This window comes from Pipistrellus hanaki (genome assembly GCF_964339955.1).
Source record: "Pipistrellus hanaki genome assembly, chromosome: 6".
Taxonomy (NCBI): Eukaryota; Metazoa; Chordata; class Mammalia; order Chiroptera; family Vespertilionidae; genus Pipistrellus; species Pipistrellus hanaki.
Window position 1 is genome coordinate 38,659,884 of NC_140508.1, and position 14,395 is coordinate 38,674,278.

At 39.3% G+C, this 14,395-nt stretch overlaps 1 protein-coding gene across 1 annotated transcript in view; it reads left to right on the plus strand.

Moving 5' to 3' along the window:
• The window catches only part of CTNNBL1 (catenin beta like 1), a 166,649-nt gene that overhangs the window by 32,878 nt on the left and 119,376 nt on the right, over positions 1-14,395 (plus strand). The window contains exons 2-3 of the mRNA XM_084888682.1: positions 3,505-3,693; positions 8,757-8,863. Coding sequence (XP_084744808.1) covers positions 3,505-3,693; positions 8,757-8,863 — 296 coding nt within the window. The remainder of the gene's footprint in view (positions 1-3,504; positions 3,694-8,756; positions 8,864-14,395) is intronic.

Consider the following 14,395-nt stretch of genomic DNA (forward strand, 5'->3'; position numbering starts at 1 on the left):
TGAGCACTTATACAGCTCACCACCTATTGGGAGCAAGGCAGGGGTGGAAGATTGTAGTAGTTCTTAAAGGCTGATGTTCTGGTACATCAGAAGCTAAGAGTTAATTTTTTTCTCTCTCTAGTCTTATAGGCAGCAGAAGCAGAGAAATGACTTTATTAAGCATAGTTTCTTTTGTCATTCCTTCATCTTGAGGGATTCCATATACCTTTCAGATACCAAAACAAATTAATCTCCAAAGGTGACTGGTAAGAATGGCTTAATCCTTTGGGATTGGTTGTGTAAGACACAGGAGAGCTTGGGCCTGAGCTGCTGACCTCTCTGTCAGACTGAGTGTTATATTCCCTTTCTAGATTCTGGGCCCTTTGGCTCTTAGTATGAAATCAATTTGACAGCTCTGAGGTTCTTTCCTTGCTTTCTATTATATAACTGATCAGTCTCTCGGTGGTGAATATTGGTAAATATAATGTAGAAGTTTCTTTCTGGGTCAGGGTATTGTTAGCTTCACAGTTTTTAGTGTGGGCCTTTCACAAACAGGGCTTTGTCTTTATATGAATCCCGATTTCATTGAGAACCACTGCTCTAGAGAAAGCCTGGGACTGCTACTGGGCCAGTGGATTACTTGAGGACCCTTCAAGCCTTGGAATTCTTTAATAAATTATGTGAATGAATGGTTTAACAAATATTTCGTTAACTCAGCCAAGGTCTTGTATAACTTATATTTATGGGTATATGTTCTTGCCGGAAAGTTCCTCAGATCTGTCTCAGGGAATCAGGGTAGATTAGCAAGAACCCAGAGATCAGGTTCAACTTTCAGAAGGCACCAGGTTGTCTTTGCAAGAGTTTATTGAAGGGTCTCTGGCATCCTGTCTCCCTGCTTATAAAATAGAATTGGTAACTACTTCTCTTCCCCAGAGACATAGTGAAGATTAAAGTAGGTGCTTTAACTTCTGCAGAAGGAAAGTGCTATTTCAGTGGAAATTATTAGAGGTAAAAATGAAACTCCTCCCGATCACTGAAATGTTTGTTTTAAAGAAGTGGATTGGCAGATGTGTTCAAAAGAGACATTGCCAGTTTCTTTCTCTTTTGCATCTTAACTGTGGCATTATTTGGCTTTCTCCTTTTAACTGTGGTCCACTACCTATTCTCTCTGCCCTCAGCAATAAACAATACCGAAATCTCCTTTCTGGGGAGAACTGTAGAACTCATGCTTTGACTTGGCTGCTGCAGCAAGCTCATGCTAATCAGAATCACAGCAGGGCTTGTTTTATGAGCCTGAAAGAATTAGTGCTCCCTGGGGCTGAAGTTCCTTACCTGCTGGGGAACTACAGATTTCTAGTTTGGAGCCTGCTCTCTTTGAGGATCAAGCTACCTTTCTTTCCCCTTCTCACATGAAAACCGCCACCTTATTTTTCTTGTAGTCCATGTTTACTGGCATGGTGATTTTTTTTTTCTTTTTTAAAATAATGATGATAATCAGTTTTTATACTTATGGAAATAAGATGTGATCATATGAGATGATAATCTATCTCAAGGAGACTAGGAACAGAGTGAAAAATAGCAGGTGGTACCCCGCAAACCAAATTGTCTAATGTGAGTTTTCTAAGTAATGTCATATGCTTAAACTTATTGAAGCACCTGGCATGTGGAACCAGCAGGGTACATGAATATAGCAGGGGATGACTTTGCATCACTGGGATAGTAGATTTCAGTAACAGTGTGGGTTATAAGTCACAGTGAGACATGTAGCATGTATAATAGAAATTTGCCTATCATTACCAAACAACTTAGCAAGCTGGCAATGAATATGACCTTCTATTTTCTTTGGAAATAGTGTACCATAGGGTGGTGAAGGCCTGGGGCAGGGGGTGAGTGTGCGCTAGAAGGGGTGAATGGGGGGGAAAGAGGGACATATGTAATATTTTCAACAATAAAATAATTTTAAAAAGACACAGCATACCATATCATACCTACTGTAAGTTGGTTATTATAACAGATAAAGAAAAGCTTATTTGAGGAGCCTAATGCAAATGTTTTATGTTGGGGAAGACAGAATCATGTTTATTACCTCATAATAAAAATTTTTACATTTGTGTAGTACTATTATAGTTTAGAGTTCTTCTACCTTTTGGTACAAATTCCACGAATATGTTTTGGGAATCTAATGACTATAGTTAACAATTTTGTATTGTATATTTGAAAGTTGCTAAGAGAGTACTTAAATGTCACCCCCACCCCCCCAAAAAAATGGTAATTATACGAGGTGATGAAGGTGAACTAACCTTATTGTGGCAGCATTTTGTATATGTACGTGGGTCATCATCCTGTTGTACACCTTAAACTTAAATACTATAGTCAATTATATCTCAGTAAAGCTAGGAAAAATAAAATAAATAGTAAACACACTCACAAAGTATCTTTTTGAAGTTCATAGGGAAAAGGGTTATAATCTCCATGTGCAGATGAGGAAACTAAGGCTCAGAAAGGGTAAATGAGAAGGCCGAAGTGGTACCAGCCGTAACTTGAGCTGAACGGAGTCATCAGGCTGCTTAATGTCTATTGCAGTGTTGTTTCTCCTCAAGTAGGAAGCCCATTTCAGTAGTTCCCTGTTTTATCCCAATTTAGTGGAAGCAACTATAAGAACTCCATGAATTTGCCTTTAACAGTGTTAAAGGCAAATGAGGTCTCACCAGTACAAGGGAAAGCCCAGGACTAGAGGTCAGGAAGTGCCAATTCTGTTTTCAGTGCTACTGCTGGTCCTATGACCTTGGATAAAACTTGACCTCTGGGCCTTACTCTCCTCTTGTGTAAAGTAAAAATTTGGAGTGCAGTAGACCCTGGAAGTTATACATGTAATATTCTCTGAACTACTTGTGAGTGACTGTAATCTTTTTTAGTCATAAATTAAAACTATATGCTAAGGCAGTGGTCGGCAAACTCATTAGTCAACAGAGCCAAATATCAACAGTACAGCAATTGACATTTCTTTTGAGAGCCAAATTTTTTAAACTTAAACTTCTTCTAACGCTACTTCTTCAAAATAGACTCGCCCAGGCCATGGTATTTTGTGGAAGAGCCACACTCAAGGGGCCAAAGATCCGCATGTGGCTCTCGAGCCACAGTTTGCTGACCACGGTGCTAAGGGATTGGTGATTTATATGTATTAAAGTCACCTACAAAGTAGTTGTGCCTAACCCAGTGTTCCCATCTCAAAGTGGTTCTGTTCCCTATGATTTCTGTATGCATAGGAACCTTTGTGAAGTGGTGAAACTGCATATTGAATAAATTCTGTAAAAAAAAAAAAAAAGAAGCCAGCTACTATATAGGTGACTTTAAGCATGTATTTATAGAACTGTTAAGTATTAGAATAATACCTCTTAGAGGTATTTTGTGGCAGAAATTGGTGCTTTTTAGTTGGGGAATTCTTAAAAGAGAATATTTGCTATGTATGCCTTTCCTCATCTTTTCTAACTCTAAAATCCTGTGTTTATTTTTTCTCTTTCTTAGCCCAACAGGGGCACAAAACGTCCCCGGGATGATGAAGAGGAAGAGCTGAAAATGCGTCGGAAACAAGCTGGTACTCGAGAACGTGGCCGCTTTCGGGAAGAGGAAATGACTGTGGTAGAAGAAGCCGATGATGACAAAAAAAGGCTGCTTCAGATTATTGACAGAGAGGGTGAGGAGGAAGAGGAAGAGGTAAGGTGGCAGAAGTGAGCTGGTTGCTGAGATGGCTGGCCCTGACATAGTCTCTATAGAGTGTAATTTTGGGTCAAATATATACTTTTTCTGACCTCCCTAGCTTAATCTATAAAATGGGGGTAAGAATACTTATTTCACAGTGTTGACATGAAGGTTAAGTGGGATAATGGAGTTGGGGAAGCATTTGAAAAGTGTAAAGAACATTATAGATAGAAATGTTGTTTTTTTTGTGTGTGTGTTTTATATTTTTATTGATTTTAGAAAGGAAGAAAGAGGGAGAGGGAGATTGAAATATCAATGATGAAAGAGAATCATTGATCAGCTGCCTTCTGCATACCCCTCAGTGGGGATCAAGCCCGCAACCCAGGCATATGCCCTTGACTGCCCTTGACTGGGATCAAACCCGGGACCCTCTAGTCCACAGGCCAGTGTTCTATCCACTGAGCCAAACCAGCTAGAGCACGATAGAGTTTTAACATTATTCTGGATTATATGTTATAATCAAGGCCCAAGCACTGAACTGTGGGGCTTTTGGTATTGACTGTGGAGGGTCAAGGAGGTTTTCTAGACCAGCAGTCGCCAACCTTTAGGACCTCATGGATAACTGGTTGGCTACTGCTGCTCCAGAGGTTTCCTTAAACCAATGATCGCCAACTTTTCCAACCTCATGGACCACCAGTAGTCCACGGACCACCTATTGGCGGCCACTGTTCTCGACCATACTGAGGACACACAGGGGTCAGGGAGGCTTTCTATATCATACTAAGGACATATAGTAGGTGCTTCCATTTTTTAATGTAGTTAATAGTCTTTGAAAGAAGAGTGGAACTTTATCGAACAAGTGGAAGATGGGCTTTCCAGGAAGTTGAAATAGCATTAGCAAAGTAGTAAAAGTGGAGAAGTTCAGGGGAGCTAAGGGATTAGGTATTTAGGTGTTACTGAAGAAATACAGTTTAGGGAAAGAGCGCCATTCCATTGCTTTGCCTCAAGATTCCTTTGCACTCATTCCTGCCTCTGGACCTTTTTCTGTGCCCTCTGTTGGGAAAGCTCTTCTTGCCCTAATGAAGAATCACTCTTTGCATGGCTGGTTTCCTCTCATTCAGGTCTTAGTTCTGGTGTTTCCTCCTTGAAGAAGTCTTTCCTGTCTCTGAGGTGGCCCCGCAAGTCATTCTCTCATTCTGTTAGCATTTATTTCTCTGCATTCTCTTCACAGCATTTACCATGATCTGAAATTTCTGTTTGTTTACTCACTTGCTGTCCCTTCCTGGCCTCCTGTGAAACCAGGGACTGGCTCTGTTTTGTTCACATCTCAGAGCACTCAAGAGCAATGCCTAGCTCTTGGTAGACCTTTAATAAATATTTATTGAATGAATAAATGAATGAAGATGAAAAGGGTAGAGGTAAAATATCAGCGATTAAAAATGAAATGACCATGCCTTTGTGTCTTTTTAAATCCTTAAGTGTTAACTTGTATGTTATTTCATTCTGGCATTTTGTTCAATATGAATTATGGAAATAGATTCTTAAGAGCCAGCTGGTTTTTGGTTCCCTCAAAGACATGATGCTAAGTTTGGATTTAAAAAATGAAGCTAGAGTGTGAATCTAAGAGGGGAAAAATTGATTCATATTTCACCAAGGTCTTTACTGTGTTATGACAATAACTCTCATTAGCATTTATATCAGAGCTAATTCAGGGGCCTGCCCCTAAAAGATGGTGACATTTTGGAAATCTGTGGTGGGGAAACAGTCCCAAATTTCCTCTCTGAGGGCAGCAGCCCTATCAGGCTTTTAGACAGCACAGCCTTCCTCTCTCCCTCCATCCCTCCATCCCTCCCTCTCTTCCTTCTTCCATCCCTCCATCACTTCCCTCTCTCCTTCCTTTCTTATTAGCTTCTGCTCAATCTGTAAGCGCTGCAGCAGCAGTTAATTGGCAGGTGTAATTCCTGTGTAGGGCAAGGCTTGTACCGGAGGATTAGGATAGTAGCTGTCATGGGTAAGTGGTTTCTAGCCTGAGAGACAGAAATGTAATGTGAGACCAGCCCTTCTGTTAAGGGACAGGTAAAAAGATCGCTTTGTAAAAATGACACATGGAAAGCTACAAGTTCAAGAGTTATTTTCTCACTGCCACCAAAGTCCCATTTGATGAAAAGCAAGTGATGTTTGCCCTGTTAAGTCACGTGAACTTGTAAAATATTATTGTCCTTTTTGTGCTACATCACCAGCATTCATCTTTCTGAAGTCTCCCTCTGGTTCCTGACGTTGAGCTATTGGAGGTTCTGCTGTAGCCGATGACTAAGACTGATAATTCAGTTTCCTCTAGTGTTGGAGAGAAATTAAAGGAGGGAAGGCCAAACCTTGGAGAGGCTAAGGCCGGGAATCCTATGAGAGCTGTATTAACACTAATAGGTTGTTGTTTTTTCCTATAGGGCAGGCAAGATGTTAGCCAAGGGAAAGAAGAGTAGTGAATGTTGAGTTTGCTTGATTTAACTCTTTCCTTGAAATTTGGATTATTTTAGTTAAATCCTAGTGGTATGTTAGGTATATTGTGCTTATTACTAATAGAAAAAAACAGTTTATATTAAGATAGTGTCATATAGTTTATAAAACCATTTTATGTAACCCATTTCTTTAGAGCATTTCTCTGACCGTAGAAGATACATCTTTCTTCTTTTCTTTCTTCCTTCAACAGATCTTCACTGGATGCCGGCAGTATGCCAGGCACTGTTAGGGGAACTAGAGAGTTTACAATCAACAAGTAGACATGGTCCCCCAACAATGCTATATTTCCTAGTTTCAGGTGAACAGATTATCTTGGCGAGATCATGTTATACCTTTACATAAAGGGTGAGACAAAAGTAGGCTTACAGATGTTTATATGGAAAATAATTAATAAATAATACAAGAATAAAATATTTTGCATACTCACAACTGTACACCTACTTTTGCCCTATCCTGTATGTCATGTGAAGGATTGGAATTTTATTCTAAACTAGAGGCCCAGTGCACAAATTTGTGCACCAGTGGGGTCCCTCCTTGGCCTGAGGGATTTGGCCTAAGCCGGCTCTCTGACATCCCCTAAGGGATCCCAGATTACAAGAGGATGCAGGCCAGGCCAGCGGACCCCACCAGTGCATGATAGGGTCTGGGGAGGGGCCCGGAAGGTTGGCCAGCCAGGAAGGGACCACGGGGGGAGGGGGGGGGGCTCCAAGGCGTGTCTGGCCTGCCTCTCTCAGTCCTGATTGGCTGGACCCCAGCAGCAAGCTAACCTACCAGTTGGAACATCTACCCCTGATGGTCAGTGCATATCATAGCGACCGGTTGACTGTCTACCTCCTGGTGATCAGTGCATGTCATAGCGACTGGTCGACTATCTGTCGCCTGGTGGTCACTGCACATCATAGTGAGTGGTTGGGTGGCCTTAACATATCATTAGCATATTACACTTTGATTGGTTGAATGGCCAACCAGACATTTAGCATATTAGGCTTTTATTATATAGGACTAGAGGCCCGGTGCACAAAATTTATGCATGAAGGGGAGAGTGTGTCTCTCAGCTTGGCCTGCACCTGCTCGCGATCTGGGACTGCTAGCTCCTAACAGCTCACCTGCCTGCCTGATCGCCCCTAACTGCTCACCTACCTGCCTTATTGCCCCTAACCACCTCTGCCTTTGCCCCTGCCACAGCAGCTTCATCCAGAAGGATGTCTGGAATGACATCCAGAAGGCCATTCAACTGTCCAGTCTAATTAGCATGTTACACTTTTATTATTATAGATAGGATGCCAAGTGGATGAATTCAGAAAAGACTTAAGAGGTAGACTTGGTGAGCTTTTAAGGATTATAGTCAGCAAAGTAACATTGCATTGTGGCTAGTAAATAGTGAAGCTAGGCTCTGAGTGCCAACTGAGCCAGGGCACTAACTTCAGTTTTTACCATGTCGGGGAACTTCTCTTTAAGCCGTAGACACAGGAGGGGCTGGGGTCCAATAGATTACCTGAGGTGAGGGTCCAAGAGTCATTGATAAAAATCTAAGAAATGTGTCATGCCCAAAATGAAATTAGAGGTATCTTCCACTTAAAACCTAATTTATGCATGTCAAATTTAACAAAATAATAGCTAGCATTTTTTAGTGTACTTACAAAATTATGGGATGATTCAGGGATTTCCAAAAGGATCTATTTCAGGGTCTCTTAATAGCAATTTCTTTACCTGTAGGTGTGAGTTATGGTCAATGACTACAAAGCTATGAAGCTGAGAGTTGGGAGAATGTTAGGCAGAGTGAATTGCAGCACATTACATTAAACTGGAAAATAAACTAGGAGACTACATTTCTGAAATTTTTGTGTAGATTTCTTGGGGGAAATGACTCCATCTTTAAAAATGTATATACCTTCATAGATATAAAGGTAAGAAAACCTTCAAACCTCTCTAGTGTATAAAGTAAGAAAAACACTGTGTAATCTACTAGTTTTTAAATGTTTCTTCTGAGCTTCTCTAATTTTTGATGTTATATCTGGATTCCAAGAACCTGTCTGATACCATCTCAGCAGCCAGTAATGAGCAGATATAGTAATGTGAAAAAAAAAACCGTGACTATTGCTAATTAACAGCTCTACTTAAGGTCTATACAAAAATAGGCGGAGAGTTAGATTTGGCTGGTAGACTATAGTTTGCTGACCCTTTCCTTGTGTAGGGAAAAGATTGAGGGCCCCAGTCACTGAACAAGTTCTTTTAAATCACTGAGTGTTATCTTACCTGTACAACAAAGGAGGACAAGATAAGTATTAACTAATATGGCTGCCTACTCCAAGTCATAGAATATGCTCAAGAAATATTTGTTGACTAAATCTTAAACTAAACTTCCTGTACTAGATGTGAGACACACAGAGTGATATAAAGTAGCGTGTGATGTAGACCCTTAATCCTCATTCTGGTGGGGGAGATAAAGTATTTTCTGTACGTTTAACCCAAAAAGGTGAGTGGCAGAATTGCATGTAAGAACCAACGAAAGAAGTAATGATTAGTGAATAAGAATTGCTGCATTTGTCCCTTTATACCAGGAGGAACCATTGGATGAAAGCTCAGTGAAGAAAATGATCCTTACATTTGAAAAAAGATCATACAAAAACCAAGAATTGCGGATCAAGTTTCCAGACAATCCAGAGAAGTAAGGCTCCTCTGAGGTGCTGGTTTTTTGTTGTTGTTGTTTTTGTTTGTTTTTTTGCTTGTTTTGTCTACTTTGGTTTTGTGATTAGAGTCCCAGGACAACCCACATGTTTGGAAAATCACTAGAAGGACTCACAGGACTCAGAGTCAGTGGTACTGAGGGTATATAACCAGATCAGCAAGGGGAAAAGATACATCAGGCAGAGTCTGGAAAAACTCATGTATAGATTTCCTATGCTTTCTCCCTCCCACTGAGTGGGGTCAGGTGGACATGATCCTTTCTCCAGCAGTGAAAACACACATGTAGTGTCTCTGTTCAGACAAGCCCATGTGAGATTCTGGATCTAGAGTATTTAATGAGGACAAGTCATGTAGCCATTCTCTGCCAGCAATAACTACCAGAATTCCAGACTGTCTGAAGGAAAGGTGGGCAAAACAACCTTATCACATAGGGAACTTTTTAAAAGCCAAAGCCCCAGATGCCAGCCTGGAACCAGGCCCTTCTAAAGATCAGGCCTGTTATGTTAACTCTTTTTTTCATTATCCTTCTCAAGGCTCAAAGAAAACTGACCTTGGCTGCTATTAGTGATAGCTTTACTGTTGAGAAAATGTCAAAGGCTTTAGGGTTAGGCAAATATGGATGTGACTCCCACATGACCTTAAATAAGTCACTTTTTTTTAGCCTCAGGTGTCTCATCTGTACAAAGAAATAATACCCCCTTTATAGAATTGTGAAGATTAAGTCAAAATAATTGGAAGTGTTTGGGTCAGTACCTGGTATTTAGTACATACTTATGAAATTATAGTTAATATGATAGTTACTATATTGGCTCCTCAGTGCACTGTGAAGTACTGTAATGAGGAGTCTGGTATCTCTCAGTCAGTCCTGAGTCCTAATTAAAGGGATTTTCATATTTATACAGATTTTAATGTTCTCCCTCCCTCCCTATTTCCCTCCTGGGACGTATACTTTCAATTAATCTTAGTATGTCCAAGGCTGTATGGAACTAAGAGTTGGATAGTATAGTCTTGCACTCAGGTTTATAGGTTATTAGGCACACTCGCTATAAATGCATAGTAGAAGGAAACATACGTTAAAAGAGGTACAGAGTGTTGTGGGAGCATAGAGGGAGAAACAGTGAATACCAAGTTGGGGGCTATTAAGGGCTTCACAGAAGAGGTGGTATTTGAGTTGGCTTAGTAGAAGGATTTTGATTTTAATGGGCAGGAAAGGCATGCCAAGCAGTGTGACTAGTGTGAACAAAGGCACAGAGATGTCAGTCATCAAGTCCTCATGGCAAGCTGGTAAGGCTTATGTGCTTTAGGTAAGAAGGGTAGAGAGGGAAGAACCTGCTTATTGGACCTAGGACCATAGCCCTCTTTGCAATAAGATTGCAGCTCAGCTTTCCCAGCACGAGAGTCCTGTCAGGTTTTGTGCTGACCTTCACCATACAGTAGCACTTGTGATTTTGCACTGTGTGTGTGTGTGTGTGTGTGTGTGTATGTGTGTATGTGTCTGATTACACAAGTAACACATGAATTGATTCTCGTAAAAAATACCAACAGTGCATAAGTAGCGTAAAAAATGCACGTTCTCCTTCACTGCACTAACCTCCTCTTTCATTCCTGTACCTAGAGATAGCTCTGTGAACGCTTCTGTGAATATCCTTTCAGATTATTTTTCATGTACTTATTTACACATAGATGTAAATATGCAAATATTTTTTCTTACCTAAATTTTACTGTACATATTCTGCACCTGGATTTTTTTTTTTTTATTACATAACAGGAGATATTTTCATGTTCATACATGTATACTTATCTTATTTTTTGTGACTGGTTGTAGTATTTCATGGTTTATAGATACCATGATTTACTTTTTATCTATTACAGACATTTGATTATTTTAAATATTGGCTTTTATGAACAGTGCTGTAGTGAACCTTTGTGTACTTGTGCCTTAGAATAAAATGAATTTCTATAGGATAAATGTTGAATTCCCAGGTTGAAGAGTATGTACATTTTAAACTTGAATAACTACTGCCGAATTCCCCACTGTATTCTTTTATTCTCCCACCAGCAGGTCTCTTTCCCTATTTTTTTTGCCCATAATGAATGTGACCAGTCTTTACCATCTTTGCTATTTGTTTTATTTCTTTTCTCAGTGGTCTTCCTGCATTAGATTCTGTATCCTTTGAGGAGGCAGACTGTGTCTTGTTTGTTTCTGTTTCTAATTCCTAACACAGTACCTGCCATACTAGAGGTGCTCAATAAACATGAAATATTAGATGGTTGATGTAATCTTTATTACATTCTTATTGCCTGGAATCTAAGGATATGTTATGAGGAAGCTGTGCCCTGGGTTGATAACTCTGGAAATTTAAGCAATCCAATTTACTTCTTGGAGTGCTGGCGTTGCCTTTGCCTACTTGGTAGGTATACTACTGTCAATTCAGAACAGCGAGTTTCTGCAGGTTGTATACCACATCTTAGGTGCCACGGATGCTCTAGTGTTACGTTTCATAAACTGGTTTTAAAATTTTATTTTAAAGACTTAACAGTGTTTCTATTCAGACAAAATTTATATACTATTTTAGTTTTTAAATCTGAACATTTTAAAATTGGTTAGGAAACTACATTGTGTTTTAACCTTGAATTTTTGAATTCTTACTGGTGCAGTGTATTTTATAATTCTCTAAACCAGCGAGGTGCAATTAAGATGAAAATAGCTTGAACATATTTGAATGAAACCTTCCGGTTGAGATCAGGAACATTCAAATATATTTTCCTATATATACAATTGTCATTTTGATTGCATAACCCCAAAATGCTTCTCTTTATTTGACTGCATTTCATATTCAATTGACAGTTCTCTTTATGCAACCTCTATCCTGCACTGTAATCTTTCTGCCAAATATCGCTTTGAGTGGAGTGTGCTATTTCCCTAGTAAGCCCATTAGTGTTCTCCTTTTCATTGTTGCAGGGGCAGAATTATTTAGTATAGTGGTTCTCAAAGTTTTTAATCTCAGGGCCCCTTTGCACTCTTCAATTATGAGTACACCCTAAAGAGCTTATCTTAGAAAATTCTAGAATACACAAGCACACATTTTATTAGGCATCAGGGCAATGATATAATCACGTCTTGTGTAGCTCTGTTGAAAACTCCAGTGTTTACTCCTGAGAGAATGAAAGAGAAAAAGACAAAATAGGTAAACCTCAGAGATCACATGTTTGTAGTAAAGTGGATATTGCAATAAAGCGAGTCAAAATAATATTTTGGTTTCCTAGCACATATAAAAGTTATATTTACAATGTCTCAGAGTAGTTGGTTAAGTATGTATCTGCATTATGTCTAAAACAATGTACATACCTTAATTTAAAAGTACTTTATTGCTAAAAAAAAAATGCTATCCATCATCTGAGTCTTTAGAGAATTATAGTCTTTTTGCTGGTGGGGGGTCTTTTTCTAGTAAAGCAAAGATCACTGATCAAAGATCACCATGTCATATATAATAATAATGAAAAAGTTTGAAATATTGCAAGAATTACCAAAATGTGGTACAGAGACATGAAGTGAGCAAATGCTGTTGGAAAAAATGGTGCCAATGGACCTGCTTGATGGAGAGTTACCACAAATCTCTACTTTGTAAAAAATGCAGTATCTGTTAAGCTCAATAAAACAAAACTCAATAAAACAAGGCATACTTTTAATACTTTGGAATTATTGTGAAAATAGTTTTGATCTTGTAGACCCCCTAAAAGGATCTCCAACTACCTCCTACCCCGACCCAGGACCACACTTTGAGAACTGTTGATTTAGTTGGGTGGAAGAAGCATCATGCCCTCTATGCATTGACTGCTGGTCTTGTGTTTGCAGGAGGACTCACCAATTTCTGTGGTTTTTCTGGTATGTTTGAACCTTGCTGGTCATTTGCTAATCTTTGCTATTACAGTTGGAAGAGAACATTCTGCTGGTCTGAAACAAATGCACATGGCAGGCTAGCAGAATATTCTCTGCCATCCCAGATGGAATCAATGACCCCATCTCAGCCTGGGTTACTGTTTTTAATAGATTGCTGTGTTGCTTTCCCATTGCCCCTAACTTGATCCATTCTCCCAGCTGTGAGTCATCCATTACTGACTGACTGCTTACTTCCTAGACAGTCTCTACAAATGTTGTTGTATGTGCTTTAAATGAGTAGGCTTATACTTTGTTGACAAAAAGAGAAGAAAATATTCTTTGTTATAGCATAGCAAACTTAAGGGTACCTAGGTTTGTTGAGCACCTATTACATGCCAACTATCATTAAGCACATTATATTTTTTTATCTCATTGAATCCTCACTGTAATTCAGCTGGGAAAATTAAGGAAGCTGAGGTTTAGAGATAGGTTAGTTGCTATTCTATGCTTGACCAGGTTGGAGTCCCGTGATCTGTGTTCTAATGTCATTTCTTGGACACCAGATCCTTACAATTAGTTGTATGTAATAGATTATTAAATTTGTACTAGGCTAGGGGCTCCATAAGGACAGCAACTAGGGTTATTTTCATTACCTGTTTTATCCTCGTTACCCAGCAGTGACTAGTACCTAGTGTGTGCCCAGTAAATACTTGTTGACATACTGTTCATGGTTACACAGTCAGTAACTTGTGTGGCTGGGAGTGTGACCCAAGTCTATATCATTCTGAAGTCCAGGAATTTTTCACTATATTTTGTTACTCAGATAACACTGGACCCCAGTGGTATATTTATGATGTTTCTTTGCTGTCATTTGAGTTCCTGCTTGTTTTTTGTTTTGATAATGTTTTTACTTTCTAAACTTAAAAACATTGGGCTGATTGCAGATTTAGAATTTCAAAGTTGGAAGGTAAAGTCCATTCTCCCTTCTAATTCTTAATTTTTTTTATTATATTACCCTTTATTAATTATCCTCAGTGACAAGTATCTAACTTTTCAAAGTAATCTTTTCATCATTTGGCACTTATGACTCTAAGATTTAAACTCAGAATGAAAAAGAATTTCAAAGAATTCTTAGGTGAGAGGATATCTAGACAACTTATAATCGTGGTTGTTTTTCCAAATTAGTGTCTATATCCCTCCTAAAGTATGGCTTCCATAAGAGATGTCACAGAACTTCCGGGTCATATAATCAACATGTTAACTCTGTATTGCCTTCTTTTAAGCGGCCTGAAACCACAGCAGCCTTTGTGACAGCTACTTTCCTCTGCTCCTTCATTTGGAAGGCATCTGCTGAGCTGTGGAGCTGGGAGTGTGTCCAGTGTTGGGTGTCCAGAATTGAATGAGTAGTTTCTGTCCTGGCACAGCTGTCTCATGGTCTGATTTGTATTGCTGTTACAGTTGACTAAACCATCCAGTTCTACATAAGTGCTCTTATTAAATTATGTCATTCCCACCCCATGCATTTGTAATCTGACTTTTTGGTTCAGTGCAGCTCTCTGTGTGGATCCTAGATAATTTTCTCCTGTTAGATTTGGCCCATCATCATTGCCTATCAGGAATTTTTGAATTGAT